This window comes from Poecilia formosa, unplaced genomic scaffold (genome assembly GCF_000485575.1).
Source record: "Poecilia formosa unplaced genomic scaffold, Poecilia_formosa-5.1.2 Scaffold5, whole genome shotgun sequence".
In the NCBI taxonomy this organism is placed as follows: Eukaryota; Metazoa; Chordata; class Actinopteri; order Cyprinodontiformes; family Poeciliidae; genus Poecilia; species Poecilia formosa.
The window spans coordinates 2,906,391-2,933,299 of NW_006799944.1; the positions used below are offsets into that span (position 1 = coordinate 2,906,391).

General features: G+C 38.2%; 4 protein-coding genes across 10 annotated transcripts in view; all 4 read left to right on the plus strand.

The window, feature by feature from the left end:
• gda (guanine deaminase) overlaps positions 1-6,588 on the plus strand; it is a 10,256-nt gene extending 3,668 nt beyond the window's left edge. The window contains exons 5-14 of the mRNA XM_007563149.2: positions 2,524-2,629; positions 3,790-3,817; positions 3,911-4,018; positions 4,137-4,244; positions 4,338-4,435; positions 4,654-4,721; positions 4,901-5,047; positions 5,159-5,277; positions 5,376-5,403; positions 5,498-6,588. Coding sequence (XP_007563211.1) covers positions 2,524-2,629; positions 3,790-3,817; positions 3,911-4,018; positions 4,137-4,244; positions 4,338-4,435; positions 4,654-4,721; positions 4,901-5,047; positions 5,159-5,277; positions 5,376-5,403; positions 5,498-5,565 — 878 coding nt within the window. The 3' untranslated portion in view covers positions 5,566-6,588. The remainder of the gene's footprint in view (positions 1-2,523; positions 2,630-3,789; positions 3,818-3,910; positions 4,019-4,136; positions 4,245-4,337; positions 4,436-4,653; positions 4,722-4,900; positions 5,048-5,158; positions 5,278-5,375; positions 5,404-5,497) is intronic.
• Positions 6,589-8,469: 1,881 nt separating this feature from the next.
• Positions 8,470-13,925, plus strand: LOC103145640 (uncharacterized). Of its 3 annotated transcripts, XM_007563169.2 has the most exons (6): positions 8,470-8,686; positions 8,782-8,807; positions 10,069-10,365; positions 10,811-10,977; positions 11,376-12,484; positions 13,163-13,925. In XM_007563169.2, exons 3-6 carry the CDS (start codon positions 10,116-10,118, stop codon positions 13,554-13,556), a joined length of 1,920 nt encoding a protein of 639 aa, XP_007563231.1. In that variant the 5' UTR covers positions 8,470-8,686; positions 8,782-8,807; positions 10,069-10,115; the 3' UTR covers positions 13,557-13,925. The 3 variants fall into 3 exon arrangements, with proteins under 3 accessions (XP_007563231.1, XP_007563239.1, XP_007563224.1); XM_007563177.2 differs by lacking the exon at positions 8,782-8,807; XM_007563162.2 differs by lacking the exon at positions 8,470-8,686 and having other exon boundaries at positions 8,699-8,807.
• A 1,667-nt stretch (positions 13,926-15,592) lies between these two features.
• On the plus strand, positions 15,593-22,227 carry entpd4 (ectonucleoside triphosphate diphosphohydrolase 4). 5 transcript variants are annotated; one of them, XM_007563198.2, is made up of 13 exons: positions 15,593-15,753; positions 16,354-16,464; positions 17,127-17,324; positions 17,412-17,617; positions 17,797-17,947; positions 18,059-18,162; positions 18,271-18,330; positions 18,429-18,583; positions 19,485-19,651; positions 19,764-20,088; positions 20,336-20,421; positions 20,507-20,668; positions 21,062-22,227. In XM_007563198.2, exons 2-13 carry the CDS (start codon positions 16,457-16,459, stop codon positions 21,294-21,296), a joined length of 1,857 nt encoding a protein of 618 aa, XP_007563260.1. In that variant the 5' UTR covers positions 15,593-15,753; positions 16,354-16,456; the 3' UTR covers positions 21,297-22,227. The 5 variants fall into 5 exon arrangements, with proteins under 5 accessions (XP_007563260.1, XP_007563287.1, XP_007563268.1 ...); XM_007563225.2 differs by lacking the exon at positions 15,593-15,753 and adding an exon at positions 15,826-15,962 and having other exon boundaries at positions 18,429-18,559; XM_007563206.2 differs by lacking the exon at positions 15,593-15,753 and adding an exon at positions 15,827-16,024.
• Positions 22,228-24,635: 2,408 nt separating this feature from the next.
• slc25a37 (solute carrier family 25 member 37) overlaps positions 24,636-26,909 on the plus strand; it is a 10,573-nt gene continuing 8,299 nt past the window's right edge. Inside the window, exon 1 of the mRNA XM_007563238.2 lies at positions 24,636-25,024. Within this exon, the coding sequence (XP_007563300.1) occupies positions 24,824-25,024 (201 nt within the window). The 5' untranslated portion in view covers positions 24,636-24,823. The remainder of the gene's footprint in view (positions 25,025-26,909) is intronic.

Below are 26,909 nucleotides of genomic sequence, written 5' to 3' on the forward strand. Positions count from 1 at the left end.
CACACACACACACACACACACACACACACACACACACACACACGCACACACACACACACACGCACACACATTTGAATGTAAAGCTATGTTTTAGAAACAACTCATCTGTTTTAGTGGGGTTTTTTTTATGCAACTGGTGGTATGTTGTTCTCATGAACAAGAGCAGCAGATAGTACGAAAACAAGAATAAAATATAGCTGTTAAACTGCACACACTTGACGTCAGTTTTAAAGTGAACCTGAAGCTTTTTAAGGTCTGATAACATTTTTACTTAAAATGGTGAGGGAGGGGCAAGCCACAAAAATATCATTTGTCCTCCGAACTTTCTTATTAGACATCTGATGTGTCTCAGAGATCCGTCTCTCGCTACATAACATGTCTCAGCTAACTTCCTATGCAGAGCAACTTAAAAAAAAAAATTGTGGTCAGATACTACAAGTCTATGCTTCTTTCTGCTACGTGCACTATTCATATTTATTATTGAGTGGATGAAATAAAAAAAATAAAATGACATGAAATGAAAGGAATGTGATCATCACCTGCTTCTCTGGTTGTAAAGGCCACATCGCATTTTCACTTTCATTACGTATTTATTCTCCATCTGAGGTGTCTTCGACAGCAGAAAAGTCTTTCACCTTTATGCCTTGTTCTTATCGTCTCATCTCACTGCATTGCACAATGATGGGCATATTCTGCAAATGTACGGCAGGCAGCCTTAAGCTGTCGTTTTATATAAGTGGTCATTGAACCTTCAACTTTGTACTTTTCGGGCCCAACTGTATGTGAAAAACTGTCAGACGTCAGCACATGTCTGTGGCTTGGCAATCAGTTAAATTCAGTTTCTGTTTAATTAGATTGCCTCAGTGTTGAGTTAAAATGACACCATCTTGAAAGTATACCGTAATATATCTACTGTATGTGTCTGTTCTACTCTGGTTAGAGATTAAGCTTCTGGTTAGAGATTAAGCTTCTGGTTAGATATTAAGTTTCCATAGATGTTTAAACAAGCATTCCATGTTTTTGCATGTGTCTATCCCACTGTTTCATAATAAGAGACACACAGATGTAATAGACAAGGATCGATTAAGCCCCACTTTGCGTCCCAGATCCAGGATTTTGTTTTCACCCTTGGTACAAGGTCAAAAATTTTTGCCCTCCCTCTGTTTATATTTTTTCTTCTGCAGTCCAGAAAACAGTGACTTCTAACCAGCTACAGATAGCTAGACTTTATTTACCCAGTTGCGAGGCTGTGATAGTAGTATACTACTCTAGTAAGAAGTATCTTGAGAAGTGTGGCTTGTTTTGATTAGAATTAATTTGTTGTGATCCCTCCTCGATGACTTATGGATGAACATGTTGAACAAGTTTGGACAGTTGGCTCATCATCCATTACAGGATTGTTGCTATTTGAAACACGGTTGCCAAGAAACAGTCTTAAGTGCTTACTTGCTTTTAACAAGTAAACACTGATATTAAAGTACTTAAAATGACTCCTTCCCAGTTCATCTTGTTCTGCAGTTAGCTTACTCATGTACGTCTCCACATCTCATAAATAAAATGACCAGCAGGGAATAAACTAGTTCTTATTACTGGAGAAATAGAAATTTGAAATATCCACTTTAAGCCTAATCTTGCAGCATAATAATAATAATAATAATAATAATAATAATAATAATAATAATAATAATAATAATAATAATACAAAATACATTTCTATAATAGCCAAATTATTATAAAATAAATCTGTTATTGTCTTTCCACTCAGATGACACTAATTAGGAAAAGCTTTGAACGGCTGCAGATTGGAGTAAGCTTTTAATTTTACCGACGTTTCATCTGACTGAAAATGATATAAAATCATATTCAGTAAATTAGAATATGCACTTTTGGAAAATACCAACCGGTATTACACTGGTAGGTAAAAAGAAAACACCCCTTTATTAAGCCTACATGTCCTTAATTGGTCTTATAAAACACTGTATTCTTAATTAGCATTTTTTCATAAGTTGTATAGGCGCATAAAAAAAAAAATCCTCAACAGAAATACAAGCGTTAAGATATCAGTCTGTGTATAAATAATCCTATATACTGTAACATGTTTCACTTTGTGAACTGAGTTGCTGAAATGCATGAACTTTCAACAATATTTTAATTCATTGACTTTAATAATATTGGTTGTAATATTACTTGGTGTGGCCCATTGAGGACCTGTGGAGGCATCTAAATATTAGGGTTATGGCAAGGAGGCCTTTTAATCTTAAAGACTTGAAGCTCATCAAAATACAAAATATAATATAAAAGTGAATGTAAAACGAATTTAACTGCTGCAAGGACATACAAGTCTTTTTGTTTTGTTTATGTAAATAATCTTTAACCTCTTTTCCTATCAGAAATAAATATCTTGGTTAAATGAAAGTAACTTACCATCTAAATCTTGCAGGAGTATGAACAATTTTGATCACAAAGTACTACAATCACTGCTGTTTACTACAACGTAATGTATTGTTCCTATTGCATTTGCAGATGACTTTGGCCAGCGTGCCTTAGTAGGGAAAGTGTGTATGGACAGAAACGACAGTGTGAAGCATTACAAAGAATCCTCTGAAGAGTCTCAAGAAGAGACCTGTCGGTGAGTGTGCTGATCTGGACCTGGGAAACACCATGTACACTTTTCAAATTTTATTTTAATTTGCTTAGATTTATTTTGTGTAGGTAAACAGTTTCAAACACACTCCAGATGTATTTCAGTGAGAAATGCTTTATCTTTAGGCTACCACTTTTTTGATGCGATACATGACGCAACTGAAAAACAAAGAGCTGGCTAGTTTGAGAGGGGAAAAAAACCCAAACCATGAAACATCCAGCTTTACAACTGGTTTAGGATTTTTATCCTGAAAATGCCTTTCACCAAGTCGATGTGTCTATCGGGACACAGAGTCAAGCTTTCATTTGTTATCTCTCAAGTACCTGTATCCAAAATGTGTTACTTATCAAAACACTGGCAGATTTTGATATGAGCCATATAGGCACTTGCCCAGGGCAGCATTAGGGCTGAGGTTTGGGGGAAACATACAGTGGATTTTTAAGAACCAGCACCATATTCGCATCATAGCCAAACAAGAACCTCTTAATGCATACTGTTTGAAACATCATTCAATTATTTAGGAAGGAAGCAACACTTTCTATCGAAAACACCAAATTACTATTATTTATTGGAAATCAGCTTTTTTTCTGAATCCATGTTGGCATGCTGGCTTCAAATCACTGCTCACAGTTTCTATGTACCTGCATGTGTTTTCTATTCAGTACTGATGTGTGTGTGTTTGCGTAGTTGTTTGCACCTTGTGTCTCTGTTTTGTCCTGTGATGGCAGCAGACAGAATCAAGATTTCTAAAGTGGAGAAATTCCCTGAGGGAGCCACTTTAGTTATAGCAGATTGATTCAACAAAGCGGTTTATAATCTTTAATGAGTTGCTCCTCTCCTAATCTGGAACATTTTAAACCTTGATGCTCCAGACTGTCTTTGCAACAACGAGGCACATCTTACGGAAGTGGGCATTAACTTCTACACCTTTCTTTACTGTTTAATGTCAATAACACTTTATTTTACAAAGAAAGTGCATCCTATTCTGATTCAGAGGCAGATTGTATTTTTCATAACAACTGTGTTAGCCAAACAGTGTTTGTCTCACACTTATCTCGACGTAGCTACACAATGAACTGTGAACAAGATGTGTTGCACCTATTTATTTGATTATGCATGATTTTTCCTTTCTTTTCTCTCAAAAGGTTCGTCAAAGAACTACTGAACAAAAAGGTAGGATCCTGTGAAAGAGTCGTAAAGAAACCGGTCAGCGCTGTTGTCTAACTTTACTGTTTTTGTGCTCGGGTTGGTTGGTGGTCCTAACAGTACCCCCTGGTGAAGCCAGTGGTCACTCCACGTTTTGCACCGTCCTGCACAGAGGCCTTGCTTGCCAAGCTGGGAGAAATGGCTAAGAATAACAAGCTGCATATTCAAGTGAGTTAACAGTGGCAACCTGATCACAGATGATTTCTACTGCAGAACCTAAAGGGATTGTTTATTTATTTATTTATTTATTTATTTATTTATTTATTTATTTATTTATTTATTTCAGAGTCACATCAGTGAAAATCTTGAGGAGGTGGAGTGGGTGAAGGAGCTGTTCCCCAATTCGGAGTCTTACACAGACATCTATCACAAATGCAACCTTCTCACAGACAAGGTAAGAGCCCAGTCCCGTTTACGTTTTATCAAACTTTTGGTAAAACGTGAATGCTTGCATAAAATCAGACAAACTGTTCCTGATGCCTTGCAGACTATTATGGCCCATGGCTGCCACCTCAGTGATGAAGAGTTGGTTCTGTTCAGGGAAACAGGAGCTGCTTTGTCCCACTGTCCCAATTCAAACATCTCGTAAGTTTTTACTCAGAACCGAGATAAGGTCAGACATTTGTACAGATTTTATCTTAAAATTAGGACAGTAAGACATGCAATATTATTGTTTAATCATTGAAGCTGAATAAACTGATTCCAAAATAGACAGATGGTGGTAAAAAAAAAAAAAGGCCAACGAGACGGTCCACACAAAAAAGAAGTTATTATTACAGTTGGTGATCTCTCTGTTTAACCAGCTTGTGCAGCGGAGTGCTAAACGTGCGCAACGTCCTGAATCACAAGGTGAAGCTGGGGCTGGGTACAGGTGAGTGAAAATGCTCGACAACAATATAAAGTCTGAGCAGGTATTGCAGGTCAACTCAGTGTCAAAAGAGGGAACGTTTTAGAGTTTCTTTGATGTCCATCAAAAGTTAAATGAAGTTGCCTTGTCCAAGATACATATCAGTGGTTGCCTTGCAACCTCCTCTGTTTGTCCTCCATCAGACGTGGCAGGAGGCTATTCACCTTCCATCCTCGATGCTGTGCGAAGAGCCCTGGACTCGTCCAAAGTCCTCACCATCCAGGACCCAGAATACAAAACACTCAGCTTTGAGGAGGTCTTCAGACTGGCCACACTGGGAGGGAGTCAAGGTGAGATCCAAACACAAATAGCTATTTGGCAACAGTTGTATCTATAGATATATAGACTCTCTACATTGACTTGTATGGTGACAATCAAACTGTTGTTTTTTCTGTTCGCAGCGTTGTCCCTGGATGAGCGAACAGGAAACTTTCAGGTGGGAAAGGACTTTGATGCCTTGAGAGTTAACGTGGCTGCTCCAGGTGGACCCATCGACCTAATCCAAAACGAGAAACCACAGGTAATGTGGGAGATGTCCGCGTATGTTGACACATAAAGTGCTCAAAAGCAAAAACTCCATCTAAAGTATAACAACAATCTGTAATCGTTGGCTTTCAGATTCTTTTGGAGAAGTTCTTGAATTTGGGTGAGCTTCCGCTTCTTTATGTATCTTGTCATTTCTCTTTGTTTCAGTCTCAGTTCTCATATGCGTCTCTCTTCCCTAACATGCCCTTTGGCAGGTGATGATCGAAACATTGTGGAGGTGTTTGTAGCTGGGAAGAAGGTGGTGCCTTTCAGTGAGCCATGAACAGACAGGACTTCTTCCTTCCTCACATCGGTGTGAAAGAAACAAACACACACTGTGGCTGCTTCAGCTATGTTTGTGCACAAAAGTAGATTAATGAGAGTAAAGGGATATTTTTTAATAAGTATATTTTAGGACAGAGTATGTGATTTGCTTCATCTTTCTTTAGCCTGTATGCTGGACTTTTGATTGGGAAGCAAGGGATATATTAAACAGCAGGAAGTTTGTGCAGATAACTGGCTAATAATTAGCCAGTGTGTTTTCTATGTTTGGCATTTTTGCACCTTCGCCATGCAGCAAATAACTCTCACCAGAACAAAAAAACAAAAAAGCCGACCTTATTGCCTTACAGCTTAATTTATTTTGCCATACCATATTAGAGGAAGTGATAACATAGAACTTGCTGCTTTTTATGGTGCAAGAACTGCAGCAGTTTGATGAAGCCATTTTCATGGACTTCCTGTAGAAAACGTTTTTGTGTGTCGAAGGCTAAATTGTGCTCTAATGGACACTCCAGCTAATTCAATCATTCAAGGATTTAAAGCTGCAAAGGTGAAGGGATTGTGTTTTTAATGTGTCCTTGATAGTTCTCTTTTGATTTTGTTGTGTTAAAGTGAAAATAGAAATGTTTTCAAGCACTCTTTTCTAAGATGTTCAAGAATTCAAATCGTCCTCGTGGCCTTATCACATAACTGTTTGTGATTTTCTTTTTATCCTAAATCTAATCAAAAATTTTGAAAAAATGTTTGGTGTGAAGATGTTTGATTCAAGGGAATGTACTCCTAAAGGATTCTTTTCTTTTGTTTTGTATTTTGTAATATTTTTACACGCACTTTTTTAATTATTAGGGAATTAGACTATGTGCACTTTTCTTTTCAACAGTATTTAAGTCAAGTTGGCTTTTTATTGAAGAAGTTGCTAATTTAATATTCACGCAAGACACAGTCTGAATCATTTTACAGGAGAAGGTCACACTTTTTGATCTGTTACACAGGATAAAATATAAATAAAGGAAGTCACAGAGGCTGTTTTGGTTGTATTTTTATGTTGACTGGCCGTTGTGGTCTATTACAATCAGAACAGAAGCTTTGCTGTGTGTCTGCGCTGTCTGATACACATGGAGAGGTCTCTGTTGTGAATGAACCTGTGGACTGAACCTATCATTGGTTTTACTAATAATGCAAATCTAATCCACAATGTATTCAATAATAATAATAATAATGCAAAAAAAAAGAAAAAAAAAACGAAGGGAAAGATGTAATACAAGCCCAGCTACTAGAGGACAACAAATGTTGTCCGGTTCAATACTGCCCCACGCTGGTTTAAACCTGTAGTTCAGATTGTTTGAATTGGTGTCCTGTGAGATAATAGTAGTCATTACCTTACTTGCAGAAGACAGATGTTTTATCAAAGGAAAAAAAAAAAACCAGGAAATTTATCTTATTAGAGGAAGGTTAGCTTCACTAAACTAAGTAATTTTCAGTCACGGTCAAACTTAGAAATGTCATGCTGGTGTGAGCCAGTGCTTTGGGAGCTAATGGTAATCTTCTTTCCCACTTGAATAGTATGAGAATATTTGGAGCAGGTTGCTTTTAAACTTCAACATTTCCCTTTGTAACTTCAAATGGATAGATTGAACTTCCTCATTATTTTTTTCTGAGAAAATAAGAGAATTTATTACAAGAAGTTCATTTTCCTGGACTTAGTGGGGACAGCTAATCCATGAGAGAATAATGCATTTGAAAAAAAAAACTATAAATATTTAGTTAGGCTGACTTAAATATTTGCCTAAATGAGCAATAAATCATTCTGGCGTCTAGTTAAAGGTGTGTCCCTCCACGTCGATATATAATTGTTCCCATGTGAATAGCCTATTGTGCCGCTTGTTCCTGTCTTCTAAATAAAATTGGCCTATGTTTCTATTTATATTGTGATACAAAAAAAATCATACAAAAGCGGATGAATGGCTTTTGTGGCTTATGTCTAAAAATAAAGCAGTCTGATTTTTGCTTATTTGTTGCAGATTCTCATTTCTCAGTTTCTCTTTTCAATCAGATTTTTTAATAATCTCAATGACTTAATGACATTTACACATAGCTGATCATGAGACAGCTATTTGTACTGATGCAAGTCAGTCAGGAACTGAGACCTAGTTTTATCTGCTTTCAGGAGCTGTGCTTTGCAAAGGTAAGCAGTTACAGTCGAATGCCGCTCATAAAAATATATTATTAATACTTATTTAGTCGTTTATGTCTTCAAGAAAGAGCAGTCTTGTTTGCACAATACTTTTATGTTGTCAATGAGGAACAGAAAATTTTAGGAAGTCTTTTTCAGGAAGTGTGACTTGTTTAATTATATGGGTAGGGTTGAGATCTAGTCGCCAAAGGTTTTTCTAGGCCACTAGAAAAATAATTTTCAAATCCATGGGTCCTATTCCTTGCCCTGCCAGAAAGATATGATTAATGATGTGAAATCAGTTAGCAACCACCAAGTCAAACAAACATCCTGTGGATGGATAACATTTTTTATTCCACAATGCACTGAACATCAGAACTAATATTTTCACACGTGAGTTGTTCTAATTGTGTGTGGTCATTTCCAGCAACTACAATGTTTTCCTTTAGATACATGATATTAAGATAAATCTTTATTTATAGATTTCTGTGTTTTTCTCTTTTTTTATTATTTCACTTAGTAAAAGAGGTACAAGAAGTAAACGCCTGCTTTATGTATATTTAATGGTCGCAGTTCTCGAGTAGCAGTGATGTTTTTCCTCTGTTGTTTGTGCTTTCTCTCTTGTTTACGATGTTTAAATCGATGTTATTCACAATTTAGACGGCGAAGTGCCAACTTGTCATAAATTTAATGACTTATTTTGAATGTAGTTGAAAATACCTGCGACCTTTGAACGTATCAGATACCACAGTGTGGACTTTAAACCCTGCGTAATGTCTTACAGGCTTGAATTAGGCTACTGTGAGTCACAGACTGATCCTCGGCGAAAGTTTTAACAGATTTAATGTTTATGTGGAATGTAGAGCTAACACCATAAATAGTGTTTGAGAGACTGCAGTGTTTTATTTGCATCCAGCTGGAGGGAGAGATCCCGCGAGACTAAACTCAGGTAAATGTTGCTCAAATGCCACACCGGTAATCAGGAAGTGACTTTAAAAATGCTTGTATGATCTCCGTTCTCTCCTCCATTCTTCACTTTTCCAGATTTCAAGCACTGTTAGATCTGGAAGGTATGTGTCCTTTGACTTTGACACATCTTTTGACCTTTTTCTCTCCGCCCCTCATTACCCGGGCTAAAACATTATTAAAGGCGATCATTGATTATTAATGTTTATGTTTGTATTTAGTTATGGTTTTGATAACCTTATTTGATTTTTTTTGTTTCTTTAGTGTTTAAGGCAGAATAATACTTTTGCATATTTTAGTTTCAGTTCCATTTTATCCGTGGTGTGATTTTAACATGAATTATTTTTTGACGCACTGAAAATACTAACTCATATTAGTAAATAAAGTATGATTTTATGCATAAGGATTTCACAAAAGTTTTTAAAAATCGCTCCGAAGATGGAAACCGCTCAGATTTGTGTGCATTTGGGTAAGTGACGTCCCAAGAGGCAAAATAATCAAAATGATCAGTTGCTGATTGGAAATTATGGATGGATAACGTGAAGTGATTACTGAAGATCTGTTACTTAAATGTATCAGTTTCAGCCTGCCTCTTCACAAAGCATTTTCTTGTTAATTGTTGCGTTTTGTGGAATAAATGAATTTATTCCATATGGGTGTTATTTTTTTTCACCCATAACGAATATTGTAGACACATTTAAAGGATGACTTTGACTAAAATTCAAATCGAATTCAAAAATAACTTTTCAATTCCAAAGGGAAATCAAAAGTTTTTTTTTTACTCATTAATTCAAATTCTTCAAAAAGTTATTCTATTCTAGATAGCGATGGGAAAGATCTCTTGTAGCAGTCTGTATTACAGTGAATTTGAAGAAGCCTCTGACTGAAGGCACTCTATTTTCCCAAGTCAGTCTCATGAAGAGGATGGATACAACAGTTGTCCATCATTTCCTTGATTTTATGAAGAATACTTCTTTGCGTCATTATCTTCAGAGGTTCGAAACACACAAACATAAGACGAAATGGGTAAAATGGAAATCAGTATGCTCAAAAGAACTCTGATCAGTTGTCTCATGTGATGTCAGATGTGAGTGGAAATGTAGCTTTTTATCTTGATTGAATAACTACTTACTGGAAAACAACAAATCAAATAGAAAAACTGTGTATGACATTTTATTTCGTAGGTGGCCAAATGTTTTTAAAAAGAAACGGATTGATTTAGATAGAAGTCCAACTGGTGGCTTTAAAACTAGTTAGTTACAATAATGAAGCAATTTGTATGAAAAAAACATCTGTTTAGAAAAACTAAACACTGTTCCATGTTTATCATGTTTTCTCATGCTAAAAAACTTTGTTCATGTGCAGAAGCATTCAGCGTCCCCTGCAGCTCGGACGCTAGCTGAAAGCCCATCATGCCTCTGTTTCGGGCTTTGGATGAACAGGCAGAGGCAAAGGCTCGGCCCAGGCGGAGGGGTCTGAGGAACACCAAGGGCACTAAAAGCTGCTGGAGGACGCGGGACGATGATCCGGTCCTTTCTCTGACGCGCCTCTGCCTGTTGAGCCTCGCTGACAACATGAAGGACCTGTGGGTGAAAGACTATGCTGACAACTATCTTGATCATTATTCATTCAGATACATCATGGGGCCTTTCAACCTGCTACGTGAGTTTGTGTGTGTGTCAGTGTTAATTGGTTACAGACCAAATAATACAAAATAAAAATGTGTAATGCTTCTGTTGTTCTAGCACAGCATACCACAGTAAGGTGGAATGCTATGCAGTCAATCACCTTATCACCAATATCCATTTTTCAAAGCAAAGCAGAATCACAAACTGAAAAATGTGCAAGAAAAACATTATTATTTGCCTTATCACAATTGCTTTAATAAGCTTAACAATCTCATATGTAAGCTAGCTTATGCTAGTAGCTTTTTTCTTGACTTATCAACAAACGCATATCTCATATCACTGGGATGTTCTCTTTTCTTTCCTATTGCAAACAAATGGTCAGAGAAATGGCACCAAAGAAGTACTGTAGATATTTTCTATGTCTCTGATTGAAAGTAATTTACTATAACAGCATGGACCTATTATGTCTGTAATCACAGCTGGTGAACTGGTGGAGGAGTTGACGTGGCTGCTGTCCAGTAGAAAGCAGCTGTCTCGGGCAGCGCTCCACCTCCTGCTGGTCCCCCACCTCCAGGGTCTGTCTCTAGAGAGGTGTCCTGGCTTGGTGAACCCGGCATTGTGCGCTCACATTGCTGCCCGTTGCCAGGTAAGATCCGATAATTTTATTTTATCCAAATTCTATCTGCTTCTTTTTACATAACATACTAATCTTTACACCTAAAAATGGGGACTTGGTTTATTTCAATGATAAACATCAAGTGTATTTTCCATATTTGTAAGCTGATATGTTGTTTGAAAAGGTAGTTAAGTTTTAATTAGGTTTAAATTTAAGGTAATTAAGCTTCACTAAGGAAGATATGACATAGAACAACACAGGAGATCCTGCCATCAGCATCTATAATGACTTTCTGATCAAACTCTAATTGTCAGATTCTTCGGCGTTCCCTTTGTCTGGATTAATTTGAAAAGGAAACGGGATTGCATGAATGCATACTGTTCCATTAGATATTCCTTTAAAAGAAATGGGTTTTGCTTTTCTCTCAGGGTCTGCGGAGCCTGGACCTATCTGGAGCACAGCAGCTCCCTCCAAAGGCCCTCTGTGAGACCATGTCCAGTCTACCTGCTCTGCGGTCGCTGTCCTTAGCCGGCATGCCTTGTGACAGGAGTGTGATCCAAACAGTTGCCCGCCACTGCCTTTTGCTGCAGCACCTCGACGTGTCCCGCTGTCACCTCCTCTCCCCGGCTGCTCTGCTTGCTCTCGGCGGTGTGGTTTCGAGTTCGTCCTCGGCCTCCTCTTCTTCAACCTCGTCTCCTCTCCCGCTCAGCAGCCTGTTGGCTCTGGATATTGGGTTTGGGGAACAGGAAGGAGACTCTACCGTGGCAGCAGCCTATCTCCTTCTCTCTCTGCCTTGCTTGAAAAGACTGGCCTTGGAGGGCCTCGGACCGGCCTGCCGTCTCATCGAGCAGAGGGAGTTCAGCCAGGCAGATGAATTTGCTGACAGGGAAGGTGTTTCCAGCCTGCACCAGGTGTGGAGGGAAAGGATGCTCGGGCAGAGCTCGGAACGTTGGATGATGATGAGAGGGGAAGAATCTACTGATAATGGAGAGGTGGAGAGCCCATTATTGGAGGAGGATGGGTGTGACGCTGAAGAAGATTTAATCAAAAACTTGTGGCCTTTTTGCTTACAAATCCAAACAGAGGATAGGATGAAGAATTTGTCCCAGTCAGGCCTGATCCTGCAGCTCAAAGACGTTAAAGGCGTAACCTGTGAGTCTCTGGGGAGTTTAGGAAATTTGTGTCCGGGTTTAAACTCTTTATCCATGAACATAGGCAAACAGGGGCCCCTATTAACAGCTGATCTCCAGACGTGGTCAGGCCAGCTGCGGAGTCTTTCATTTATCTACTCCGGCCCAGTGGCAGATCTTCTTCCTGCCTTGCAAGTCGCAGGTTGCTCACTGATCTCTCTGACGTTGGAGGGGGTGAAAACCAGAGCCGACACCCCACTACTGGAGCTCATCAGAGTCTGTCCCAGACTCAGAGACCTCCTTGTCTCTGCCGAGCCTCCTGCTACACCACAGTACGAAACCATTGACAATCAGCTGGATGATCAAGATCTCCCAAAGCTGCCGAATCTCCGCTCTCTCAAGATCAGGTAACTTCCAACATTGAATCCCTCCTCTCAATTTGTGCCTGTTTCTAACCACACCAAACACAGTCATGACAAAGCTCCAATACACCTTACAGCCAGACACAGAAACTATGTGTTGATGACATAATGGAAAACATAGAAAGATAGAAATATCTTAGCTATATATATTTTTGTTTTCTTGGAGTGGTCACCAAGTGTATTGCTGTTCTCAAACGTTGTTCAAGCAAAACAAACCAAAAAACAACAACAAAAAAAAGCATTTAGATAGGCTTTCAACAAATTGTCTTTGTGATTTGGGTCTGGAGTGTGACTGGGCCATTTTAACTGTGCTTTCATCTAAAAATTACACTTTCGTTCTGACTGAATGTTTAAGGCCAGTGTCCTGATGGAAGGCGAACCTTTTTTTTGTGGCTTCTAGTTTATCTTTTAAGAGTACCTCATGTATCTTTGCAATACAGTAGCTAGCAGGACTTCTTGTGGCAATCGTACAAGAATGACAAAAGCACCCATGAGGAAATGTTGATGAAGTCATTGCAGTACTTTGGTTCAGATATTTTGATTGTACGCAGCAGTACAATTTCAGCCTCATACTAACGGATTGAAAAATTGATTAGAACTACCAAGGCAATCAATAATACTAATTATTTTCTTCTGCTGCTCTTGTCTCTCAAATCTCTGAAGTTTCTCCTATGAGCACAACCAAATGAAGCCCCTGATGTCCTGGATGTCCCTAAAGGAAGTGATCAGGTGTCTCCTGATTGGCTCTCCTTTACTCGAGAATCTCTCTTTGATCTCCTTGCCGTGCCCTTTGAACTGCATCATACAGGACACACTGCATAGTGTGAATCCGGACGTGAATCCCGATGCAGATTCCTCTGGCTTGCCGCCACTGCCACTTGGAAGGATCGAGCATATTGACCTGCTGCGAACAGATGTGCAGATGAGCACTGTGAAGAGCTTGATGCAGCTGAGCAAGAGGCTCAAGTACGTGGATGTAAGTTACTGCTGGCGGATCAGTCAGCGCGAGTGGCTAGACTGCAAGAAGTTCAGGCAGGTCGAAGTTGTCTGGGTGTAATAAAAAGAGGGGAGGATTCTAACACTAAGGCGCGTCTTGAAGGTGGGCGGGCAGTATTTTTTTTTTTTTATTATTTGAATAAATCGAAATACACATTTACATGTTAAATTGTATATTTATCATAGTCTCTTTGGAAAATGTATGTTTGTTTTTTGTAACAGACTGATCTTTTTAATTCACTATTATGGAAAGCTGTATTTTAAAAACCAATTTATATTAACTTTATAGTCTGAATGCAATTGTGACGTGCCTGAAAAACAAACATTGTTTTTGAGAAAAGTGTTTGAGAAATCATGTGGAAATCACCATATGTTTGTCTTTTTATGAAACTATGACAATAAATTCACATTGAAGTGAATGCAACAATAATTCCTTTTTTGTGTTTCATGTATATTTTTAGTTGTATTTTAGTTTTTATCAATAAAAACAACATTCCAGGCGTCAATGGCTGCAGTACATTGCAGTAGCAAACAACTGTAACACTATGACTTATTTAGAGGCAGAAACCCAGAAGGTCAAATGGGCATAAATGAAACTCTAATGAGGTACAGCACTCCATGTTTCTGTTACACTAATCCAATTACAGGTTTAATGAAAACTGGAGATGTGGAGCAAGTAAAATACTTGACCCCCACCCAATTTTCCTGTCTTAATATCACCTTTGGGGAAGAAAATCAAGCCTAATCTTTGGCTCATTAGAGTTTGATCTAATCCAAATCCAAGTTAAAATCTGCTTTTTACTTGACAAGTAATGTGTTGGCACATCTCCCAGTCAATCCCTGACACTGATCTAAGTCATTTAACAATTGGAATTTGGTAACATGGTGTTAGAGTTTTATATTATGTATATGTATGAAAACTCGATAGCTTCAGCAGTACAATAAAATAACACTTTACATTTCCAAGTCAAAATGCGCTTAACTCTGCGCTACTACAGCATCTGTTTTTCTTGACTAAATTATTTTCACCCAGAAGGACTTCCAGTATGGCAGTGGCTTGTTTCTAAACATATATATGATTCAATACATACATATATCCTGATAACATTTTTTTAAGCAAGACAATTTATTGAAGTGAAATGCTAACACAAGCATGTTTACTCTCTGTTTTGATATGACTTGTTAGTAAATAGACATCTAGTATGTTTGAATACAATTTTTGTTAATTATGTGCTTCCAAAGCATACAGAAAAATATATTCACAGCTTTGTAAACTTAGTGCTAACTTTAGATGTCGTAAAATGTAATGACTAGTGTTCCAACTGATTTCTATGCAGTTTCCTTACATTGACATCTGTCTGAATGAAGCATGCAAAGCAGATCACGTGGCAAAAACTGACAAGGGCTGAATATCTCTACATCCACCCCTCCATCCATCCACTGTCACCCGCGTATCTGAGATCAGGCTGCAAATACTCTTCCCAGTGCTCTTCTCTGAGGGATCCAAAGCCACTTCTAGGCAAGAAGGGATAGAATTCCTCCATCGTGTTCTGGTATTCCACCACCAGGATGAAATTAAGGCACATTTGTTCTCCTGGATGGGAAGTTCACAATTGTTTGTAGCATCTTTTCTGACATCCAATAGTAAATATGCATGTATGTTCTTAATAAACGTTTTACATTTAGTCACAATGTGCTTCTCTATATAACTGCCTTTTTATACTTTATTTTTTAATAGTGTTTTGGCTTTCCAACTTTGTATGTTAGATGATCCCGCCAGCCCATTTTGAAACAAAATGTAATGTTAGATATGCCAATCTGTGTCTTTTACACAAAATAATAATAATAACAAAAACTTAAAAAAATGCAAGGCAACACAACCAACATGATAATCAAAAGAGTTTGTACTTTTTAACTTTATCTGTCATCATTTTAATAAATACGTTTAATTATGAAATATATTGAAAAAAACTTAGGCTTACGTGTCCAAAGACACACAACTGAACAATAATAGGAATTTTCTCAAATGATTTAAGTTTTGAAAATGTGATTATAAAATTCGGAACAGTTTGTACCTGCAAGGTTTCCGTATTTCTTGTTCGACACAAGCCCAGTTCACAGCTACGAATGTGTGCTTGTTTTTTTTTCTCAAATTGAGCGGACCTCAATTTGCAAAACACGTCTCAACTAGAGACTGTGAAAGAAAAGAAAACATACTGATTATAGAGTTATGAAATAGAGTATATGCAGTATTTGAGGTAAGCTAAAATATCCCTATTTGCTGTTTTTGATCGAAACAGCTTATATCTTAACTGAGCTCAACCGAACGACGGTGTACGCGGACATTAAAACCAAGGACACCCTTTACACGTTACACGTCACTTAGAGAAGCGGTGCCGCTCGTTTAATGTAAGTTAGCCAGCGGGGAGCATCTGGATCATGTTTCCTGGAAAATACGGTTGTCTTTGTGAGTGTCTATGGCTCTAATACAATCCATTGACATATAACATCATTGCCATTAACGTTACGGTCAGTTAAATTGTTAATTTTCGGCGTTTCTCCTTGTTCTTTCCCCCTATCATACTGTAACCTACGAGACTGTATATTAAAAACGCCTGCGTTATCTAACATTAACAACTACTTACTTGAGATTTAAATGTGTTTCCTTTCTTCTCCTTCCCATTACGAGCTTTTATTTTTCCTCCAATAGCTGAAAACTATACAGTTACGCCTACTTATCCCTTTAAATCCAGAAAATGCTGATCAGTTTCATGTGTTTATGGGCCCTTCACCAGGTGGAAGTCCTGTACAGTTGTTGGTGAAGGCTTTAAAGTTTTTCCTTCTGCTCTTATTTGAAGGCCACAATGATGGATGAACCAGAGATTATGGAGCAGTGGAGTCGGACAAATCTGCTTCCCAGAGAAGACTGATGAATAATAAATCCAAAGGACTATCTGCACCATGGGAAGGTAATTGAATGATTGGCCTCTGTTTAGCTGTTACTAAAGAGCTGCACACTATTCATATCCCTTGGTTTTTCTCACATTTTGTCATGTTACAATGACATTAAATACATGTGTTACTATGATACCCCAAGTTAAAATCCAGTACAACCACTTGCTTTCAGAGGTTTTTTAATCAATATCTATATATATATATGCATATATACAGTCAAAGCTATATTGAAAATGATTAGATCAAAGGTGCTCAAATGTAAATCTTAAAGGGTTTTAAATATTTTTTTTAATGAGTCACAGATCCATTTATTATAGTCCAATCTGTGTGAGCAGTTCTTTTGTGAGGATGAATGTTCAGAGATTGGATGTGCAGAGAGTTCCCAAAAGAGACTGAGCTGTAGTTGCAGCAATAGGTGGTTCTACAAAGTATTGATTTCTAGGACCTTAATAGAAATGGACTTTGCTTTTCAGATTTTATTTCTAAAACATATTGAAAACCATGTTCCCATTTTCCCTGTGCATCTCTATTATAAACTGCTCAAAATCCCAATCAGATGCACAGACGTCTCTGGTTGTCAAGTGGGAAAATGAGCACAATTAAATTTTCAATACAGTCTCTGCAATATCCAGACATGCAGCATTGAGGCTCTTATATTCTTATATTCTGTGAACAGGATCGGCTTTTCGTGCCTTTTCCCAGCGTCATGGCACTTCAGCCTGTCATCCCAGGTTCTTCCTCGGCTTCTGACTCCTTCCTTCCGACAACTTCTCTTCATCGGCCTGGTGCTCTGCCTCATAGGACTGCTCTACCTGCTGCTCGTTGCTGTGAATACACACACCAGCTGGACCGGAGAAGAAAACCCTTTCCACCGGTACTCTAAAACTAGGAGCTGGTACTCTGGTGTGGGTCTCCTAGAGCTGGTATCGAGTTAATCTTAGATATTTGTCACTCATAAAAGGCACCTGGCGAGAGTTACTGACTTGGATGCGACGGATACAAGCAATCCCAACCTGAACTACGGCCTGGTGGTGGACTGTGGCAGCAGTGGCTCCAGGGTGTTTGTGTACTGCTGGCCCCGGCACAACGGTAATCCCCGCGAACTGCTGGACATACGGCAAATGCGAGATCAACACCGCAAGCCAGTAGTCATGAAGATCAAGCCTGGTAAGAAGCTTTTTGATCAACTTAAAGAAGAAAATGCAAGCGTATTTCGCAACTTACTTTACTAATGTATTATAAAAGTACTGTACAGAAAACGGTTTTATTGCATAGTACAAGTGAATATTATGTTTTTGCATGCCTAAAGTAAAAATGTTCTTCTTCTTCATGTACTTTTCGTAAAGGCATAGCTGAATTGGCTAAAACACCTGAGAAGGCCAGTGACTACATAGATCCACTTCTAAGCTTTGCAGCTCAACACATCCCCAAGCAAAAGCACCAGGAAACTCCTCTGTACATTCTGTGCACAGCGGGAATGAGAATCCTACCAGAGAGGTAAAAAAAATTGGACTGTTGGAAATGTTAGTGTGACAGAAAAAAAAGATTATTTTTTTACATTTTATTTTTTTATTTTTTTTATTTTGTATGCGTTTGTTTTTTTCTCAGTCAACAAGAAGCCATTCTGGAAGATCTACGCACAGATATCCCAGTTCACTTCAACTTCCTCTTCTCTGATTCCCACGTGGAGGTGATTTCTGGAAAACAAGAAGGTGAATTTAGAAACTGTAGAGCGATATTTCATTTCAACATCATTGTAGCTTTAAATGTACTCAGGCATTTACACAATAACTTAGTATTTAATATGCTTTGTGCTTCAGGTGTCTATGCATGGATTGGAATAAACTTTGTCCTTGGGAGGTTTAACCATGTGGACAATGGTGAGAAGTTACTCAATTGTACCACTTCAGAGTGACCTAATTTGATTAAGTCTTTTAATTGTGTGACATCCCTTCTCTCTGCCTGTCAATTTTCCCAGATGGAGAAGCTGTGGTGGAGGTAAATGTTCCCGGCACCGATCATCAGGAAGCGCTGATGAGGAAAAGGACAGCGGGTGTCCTGGACATGGGTGGTGTCTCCACACAGATTGCATACGAAGTGCCCAAAACTGTAAGCTTTGCTTCTCCACAACAGGTTATTATCTCCAACCAATTCTGTTCTCGTTCCGTCTTTGGCGTTTTGTGGCTTATGCTTTCTTTTTCTCCCTTGCTCCCTTTCCAATCTCTGTTACTCCTTGGTTAACACCTCTCTGAGCCATTTTGTCCTGTGGAGCTGATCTGCTCTCCATCCGTCACTGTTGAAAGCATATTGTAAGGTTGATGCATGACCCTCCCCATGTGGCTGTAATATTGAGAACATTAACTTATGTTTGGATACTTTTGATTTATAAGTGTTAGATTAAAAACTGTATAGAACTTTATCTTTACAGTGGCTTTATCTTTAAAGTATTCATTGTACTTGGATATTTTTCATATTTTGTTACTGGAGTGGAAGGAAAATGATACATGATTTTTTTTAATATTGCACATATAAAACGACCTTAAAGATAGACATAAGAACAGATTATTAAACAAGGTTTGAGCAGTTTTTTTTTATACATCTGTTTAAAATCATTAGTCGGTTTGTTGTTTTTAAAGATTTTTGTTTTTTTATTATTGGGTATTGTGTATTGTTTGTTGATGTTCTTACAAACCTCATCTGTACTTTTTCTAATGAAGATTCATTTTCACATAGGTTGAATATTTATTCATTTGCAATTGACTTTTAAAGCCAACTGGTGGCCCTTGATTTTATTTAGGTGTATCAGAGTCGAGGGGGTTGAATGCAAATGCCAAGCTCATGTTTCAGATGTTATTTGTGAGATATTTTGGAAATCATGTATCATTTTGCTTTCGCTTTGTAATTATGCACAACTTTGTGCTAATCTATCACTTAAAATCCCAATAAAATCCTGAAGTTCTTGGTTGCAAGACGCCAAAATACAGAAAAGTTAAAGAGGCGTTATATATCATGCTCACTTGTTCGTCTTCCACAGGAGGAAGTGGCCAAAAACCTACTTGCAGAATTCAACCTGGGATGTGACGCTCACGTCACCGATCACGTCTATCGTGTTTACGTGTCCACCTTTCTGGGTTTCGGTGGAAACGCCGCACGCCAAAGATACGAGGAGAATCTAATCAGAAACGCTGCAGCTCGAAACAAGTGAGACGCACAGTTTGTCGCTCGACTCTACTTTCAACCTCCCTGAATTGTTTTTGAGTGTTCGTTGCTGAGAGCTACGAGCTTGAACTCCTTGGTTTATTGACCTTTCCAGACTCTTGGGTGAGCACGTTGGCGAAACAGCAGAGTCGCCCCTGCTGGACCCTTGCCTCCCCACCGACCTGCTGGATGAGATCGGACCGTCTACACAGAGGCTCCACCTTAGGGGGACGGGAGACTTCGACGAGTGCAGGCGGATTCTCCAGCCGTTCCTCAACAGAACCAATGACACCCAAACGTCCCTGAGCGGCATCTACCAGCCAGCGATTGACTACAGCAACAGCCAGTTTTATGGCTTTTCAGAGTTCTACTACTGCATGGAGGACGTGCTGCGAATGGGCGGGGATTATAATGCTTCTAAATATGCCCGAGCCGCCAAGGTAAACGCTGTAGGAAAACTTATCTATAGTCTCTAAAAGGTTGTATCTATTTTTGCCCATGCTGTATCGATTTAATCCTGAAACAGAAATAGGTCAAGAAAGATTAAAACTGCACTTTAAGTTGGAGAAGTTCTTCATGTCTTTTATAGAATAGTTTATAATTAAACTAATCAATAATTTGTGTATTTAAATAGTGTTGCAATGCTCTTCTCCCTCTATTGTGCTTTTTTTTTTTTCCCATTCACAGGGCTACTGCGCCACCCAGTGGAAGACACTGAAGGAACGCTTCGATTCTGGTCTTTATGCGTCACATGCAGATTTTCACCGGCTCAAGTAAGTCGCACACAGATTTATCAGATCGAGGCAGCCTGTCAGTGATATAAACATATGACTGTTGTTTTTATTCAAATGTCTGCAGGTACCAGTGTTTTAAATCAGCGTGGATGTATGAAGTTTTGCACACGGGTTTTTCCTTCCCAACCAATTACAAAAACCTGAAGACAGCCCTGCTGGTCTACGACAAGGAGGTCCAGTGGACTCTTGGAGCTATTCTTTATAGAACGCGGTTTCTCCCTTTGAGGTAAGATAGAATGTCTTTCACAATTGTGCTTCTCTTAGTTTGGATTCTTATCGCTCTGATGTAATTTTGTCTCCTGAAGTTCAGTCTGGTTCAGCCAGTTTTTCACTCAATCTAGTCTGTCGCAAGAACGATTCCTGCTTTACACATGTGAGAAGAGGAACCATTATTCTTTGGAATTGGCTGCTAACGGGGATATATTTAAAAAGATATAAAGAGAAATATGAATGTTTGAAGCTTGGAAATGAGACTAATTTTCAGAAAGCTGCGACTTGTTGCTTGAATAATGACGAATTAAAGAGCTAATGTGACAGAATGAGCGGCCTGTAAAGACTTGTTTTATTATCGCGTTCCAAACTCACCTGGCAGTGCCGCTCTTGTTTTCTTTTCCATCAGGGACATCCCACAGGAGAGTCTGAAAGGAGCACACTCTCACTGGCGACACAGCTTCTCCTTCGTCAACAACCACTACTTGTTCCCGGCTTGTTTCTTTATCGTGTTGCTCTCCATTATACTGTACTTGCTGAGGCTCCGCCGGATCCATCGCCGAGTGGCGCAGCGCTACACTCCCTCCTCTGTGCCGTGGTTGGAAGAGGGCCTCGCCTCGCCCTCTCTCCCAATCAACCTCTGAACGTTGGGCAGCACGAACAGGTTTAGAACTTTCCGAAGTTGGACTCCACTCCTGTCGGACTGTCCGATTTTTAAAAAAAAAATTTTTCAGTGATCTGCTCGCGTTTCTTCCAAGCTGTTGAGCTGGAATTATAAATTTGGACAAATGAGGGACATTTTTCACATGTCTTTGGATGAGAGAGACTATATTGCTTTTAATATTATTTCACCTGCAGCTGCCTTCAGGTGTTTTTATTTTTTAAGTAATAAACACAAAATGGTACTTGGCTTTGTAGTTGATTCACAGCCTAATAGATAGACTGTACTTTGGCTTTCACCACACTGGATGAATATATCAGACGTGTAAGTTTTTTTTTATGTTTATTGCCTTTTTCATGTGCATTTTTTTTGTACTTTTATTTAATTTCATTTTGTTTTGTCTTACTTTTTCTCCCCCCCACCCCCATTTCTCATTGTTGTCAAATAGAAAAAGCACTCTCTACAGAAACCTTACATGCAATATGATTTCTCCATTGCATTGGAAGCACTTTGCACTGCAGTTAATCTGCATGGCCTAGATGAAGCAACTCTTTGGGTGTATTTATCCCTAAACTTTTCTGCATATTTATGTTAGAAGATATGAAGCCTTTCACAGCTGTAATAGTGCAATACATGTCTCGTCACTGCTGGGGTAAGCTTTGCAAACCCGTCCGCCATCCCAACGAGAGAATCAGTCCACCTGCTGGAACTGTTGCTCGACTCTTTGGTGGGTGTTGTTACTTTAATCGGGGCTTCATTTTCAGAAGCCAGGTATGTCACTGCTGTGAGGAAATCTGTAAATCGGAGCGTGTGTTATTTAAATAAAAAATGGTCTACTCGAGTGTTTGCACAGGCGAATGTGAATAATAAAAGTTTTATGAGATACCTGCCTGCTGATCTCATGAGAAGGAAAACGGAATGATTTGTGTATCTATACAGTGGAAACCAGACATTTGCATGCACTATTTTAACTCCTAACATTTATGTCTCGCTGGCTGACATTAAAGCAGACTACTGTCGTTTAAGGTTTCAGGTCAGTATCATAATTATTTCTCCTTGCTAAATACAGGAATAATGAACTTTTTGAGATAAAAAAAAAACTTTCTTCACATTCTGAAGTCTACATATTTCCTTTGAAACTGTGTAGTGACACGTGCACTTAGTGTTAGAATATATCTTGGTTTTAAACAGGTATAGTACTAGAAATGCAACAGTTTGTTAGCTTTTTTTTTCTCATACTGTTCATAAAGTTTAAAGTTTTTTCACCGAGATGCCAGACAAAATCCAAGAATGGCTAAAGTATCCAGTGGCTGTTTCAAGTATAGAAGCACTGCACTGCCCCTCCCCCACGTACTGCTGCTACTTGTTTCTCCTGGACTCTTCACATTACAACTGAAATTAACATATGCTATTTTATCAGCAATTTAAATAATTACAATTTAATCTTTAGTTTAAAAGTCATATTTTTTTTTTGTTAAAATGTTTTTTTTTAATTAAGGTCATACTGAGTGTCTATTACTGCTTATGTGACTAGTGACTAAAACAACAGGATAAGTAAATATTTTCTTCAGAATATCAGACATTGTGTTTTGAAGGACGGCTTTAATGATGGCATTGAGAAGTAAATAAATATGAGACTAATTACGTCTACAGAAAAATCTGAAAAACTAAACTTACTAGACTCAAGAGTGTCAAGCAGCATAAGATGTGTGATTTGAGAGTTTGTGAACGTAAATGTGCTATGTGAAACTACACGGAAGTGTCTCTTTCAGGCATGCAGATAAACATATGCAAATAAGCTTTATCAACAACACCCCTTGTGACTCTGCAGTGTGTTTTGTGGTAAGAGCTTCAGTTATTGTTGTCTAAAACTTCTTAATTGCTTCAATAGAATTGAAAAATCTTTCCTACCCGTCACTGTAAATTATATAAATGCGACCTTTGATAGAGCTTTTTTACACTAAGGTTCTTTTCATCTTTTTCTTATTGAATTTTATACCCTAACCTTGATTCAGATGTCCGGTTTGTGATGTTGAGAATTCCTCCGTGGGGATTAATAAAGTATTTCTGAATTTCTAATCAAATCAATTCTCAAGTCAAATATTTTGGACAATCGACAACTTACAAACTTGAAGAAGCACATGTGTGCTCATGCCCAGTGGATCTTCAATCTTCTCAAAACAAACAGGAAGGTTTTATTTCCCAGGACAACATATGCAGCTAAAATATAACAAAATATTAAAAAAAGTTAAATACTTCTCATTCAAAAGCTGGAACTAAAGCATAAATGTGGTGTTTCTTTTTGATAAGACTTTGTTTTCCACTTCAGGCTGTTTCATGTGACTGTCCACATGATTTGCTGCAGTAATGATGTTTGCAGATCCATTTGATTGGACTGATGAGGCTTTCGGGTGAGGGGCTTCGGAAAAACTTCACTCATTTTCATTGTTTCCTTCCAAAAGCTTGTATTTTGGGATATAATATAATATAATATAATATAATATAATATAATATAATATAATATATTGAAGTCCCTATTTAAACCATCCTAGCAGCCCAAACATAAAAAGTCTTCTTAATTTTCCTCACTCTCCAGAGTGTTGCATGGGTGAAACTATATGTGCTCTGCAGATTTCTTCTGTTCTGTTTTGCTTTTTTGTCTGTTTCTGGAAAAAAAGAAACAGACAAAAATTTATGAATGTATCATATCCTTGAATGATACATTGTGAGTTGTCCAAAGAGAACTTGGTTGCTACTTATATGGGTCTATGTTGATTTGAAGAGCATTTTTTTCTCTTTATAATTTAAATCACTTTATATTTAATTATCCTTATTTGATACAAAAAATGTTTCATAATCTGAAAAAAGTAGCTCCCCCCCCCAAAAAAAAATCTAAAAGAAGGCAAATACTTTTTCAAAGCACTCTCTGTAGTCTATACAAACACAAACTCTCCTTAATTTTCCCAGACATATCTTGACTTATAAACATCTTGTTTTAATACGACTGTTATTCTTAGTTTTTAGTTTTCCACAGCGTCCTAAATAGTCTGTCTGTAGATTTCAGTTAGCCATGGTTTGTCAGAAGTAACCTCCCCTTTCAGATAGGGCATTTTGAAGAAAAGATTTCTCCATATTATTTAACAAGTGTTATCCGGCAGTGAGACCACACCTGCTTATCTACCGGACCAGAACTGGGCAATGTTCGCGGTTTTGTCAAAGTCATTCAAAACTTGGGAGGCTCAAGTTGTTTCACCGGCTGAGCTTTGAAGTGGAACAGGAATTCAACACAGAAACTTGTCATTGGTCGCTCAGAAAAAGAGCCCGCCTATTATCTCACTATGTGGGATTTGATTGGTTAACATTACCGTCAGCCACGCCTCTAAGCGATGTCCTACGGGCGCTGTTGGAACTCCTGTAAGTAGTGGTGATGTTGTGGTTATCCATGCCGCGGGCACATTCTCCGATCGTTCTCTTGTACGGAAGGCCACCTGTTGCGACAGCTCCCCACGCATGGAGTTAAGCTCGGACCGTGCGGTGGCAAGGCTGGAGATGTCGCAGATCCAGAACGAAGACGGGGAGCCTTTTAATGAAGTCAGCGACGGGGACTACGAGAGCTTGCCGCCTCATGTCTCCGTGACGACCCACATGACAGCCGGAGCCGTGGCAGGCGTACTGGAGCACACGGTGATGTACCCCGTGGACTCTGTCAAGGTAACGCCGTCTCAGAGGCTGCTCGGTTGTTTCTGTTCTCTCCCCGGCGGCTCAAACACTAACCAGCCGGAAAGGAGACGCCAAGTACGGGGAAGATGTGCTAACAGGCGTTAGCCTGTGAAGTCTTCGGACTGCCCATCCTTAGTTAGCCTCGGTGTTAGCTCATCCAATTACGGCAGCCTTGTCGCTTCAAATAGACTGACCGAACAAGTTAAACTGGTCAGCAAAGTAAATCAGAGTAAAAACAAAATGTTTCCCTTCAACTGAAGAAGTTTTGCTCTTTTTTTTTTTTTTGCTTTGCTACTTAATAACTTTGCTAACCAAACAAGCTTACTCAAAGACAACTTTAACATTAAAAAGAGGACATTCACCAAGTTTATATCTAAACTATCTCGCAATTCAACTATAGTATTAAAATGAGATGTAATAATAGTCATACGATTGTGAATCTACTCAAATAAATAATGTTAACCATATTTTTCTTTGACATTATTCAGGCTAGGTGAAGGTCAAGGTTTTGTTCGGTTAGGATAGATGTCAAAATGTCCTTTGAATGAAAGACTCTAACCACAACTCTGTTACTCCCATTATTAAAGCGTTAATAGTACCTTATTACATTGCATCTTTGACTGTGTACTTTCATAAATTACAAACTTGTAGCCACTAGATTCATTGACTGATATTCAAACTTTAATCTTATCTCAATTAGGCTGTGAGCTTTACTTAAGGAGTGCAGGATTAGAGGACCAAACCATCTAAATCTTCTTGTGATCACTTCACTTAGAGAATTAGGTTCATCCTTATTATCGTAGCTCACAGACACAGTAAGTAACTCTACAAACCAGATTCAGGATAGTATTAAAACACTCTCCAAACATGAGCAAAGCTGGGGAAATCTGTGAACAATAATGAATAAATGTAAACAGTAATGAGGGATTACTTGATGTTGACATTAAACAAGAATGTGCTGTACGTTTAAAACCTATCAAATATATATATATATATTTTACTAAAACATGGTATATTTATTTATCCATTCCATAATATGTTAATTTCTTAGAAATGTATAAATTATATAAAGTCATGTCAATCATATGTAACTCTTCTATAAATGTAGGTCTTTAGACGTTTAAAAAAAAAAGTTGTTAATCAAGCACAAGAAGACATTTGAATACATCAGTACTTCTGTTTTTATTGCTTAAAAGACAAAAAAAACCAAGCACTAATTAATCAGCCCCAGACTGAAATCAGCCAGCTTTCCATTGATCAACTCTAAACTGGTGATCAGCAGGTTAAATAAATAAAAAAATCAGTTGTTGTTTTTACCGTTCATGTAAATGAATCAAAACTAAATTCTCCCACAATTTTTGGTCTGTAAACAATGTGTACTTTAATACTGGCTTTAAAGTACACACTGTATTTTAGGCTGTGAAGTACTTTAAAGTGCACATTGTACTTTAAAGCCAGCATTTAGTATTTTTGTATTTAGTAAAACTTGTATGCATAAATTAGCATGGCTTTGTTCATTCTCTGTTGGCTTCAAAATTGCAACTCTTATCAAAGGTGTTGGACCTAAAAAAATAATAATTGAAAACCAGCATAGGCCAGGAGAATGCTGGTCGGTGCATCATTTAATTGTTCTCGATAAAGCTATATTTATAGAGTTTACTGGCTTTTTTACGGATAATATTGCTCTCTTTGCTCCAAACATTTACTTGCTGTAGAAAAATTCAAGTGCCCTTTAATCCTCTAACCATATTAGAGGTGATATTTTATTTTGGATAAAATAAAAAAAGAAAGAGGGCTAAAAAACGTGAGTCATTGTAGTTAATAGTAAGAGAATTATTAAATTAAGACCAATAAAATGTCATAAAATAGCATTAAA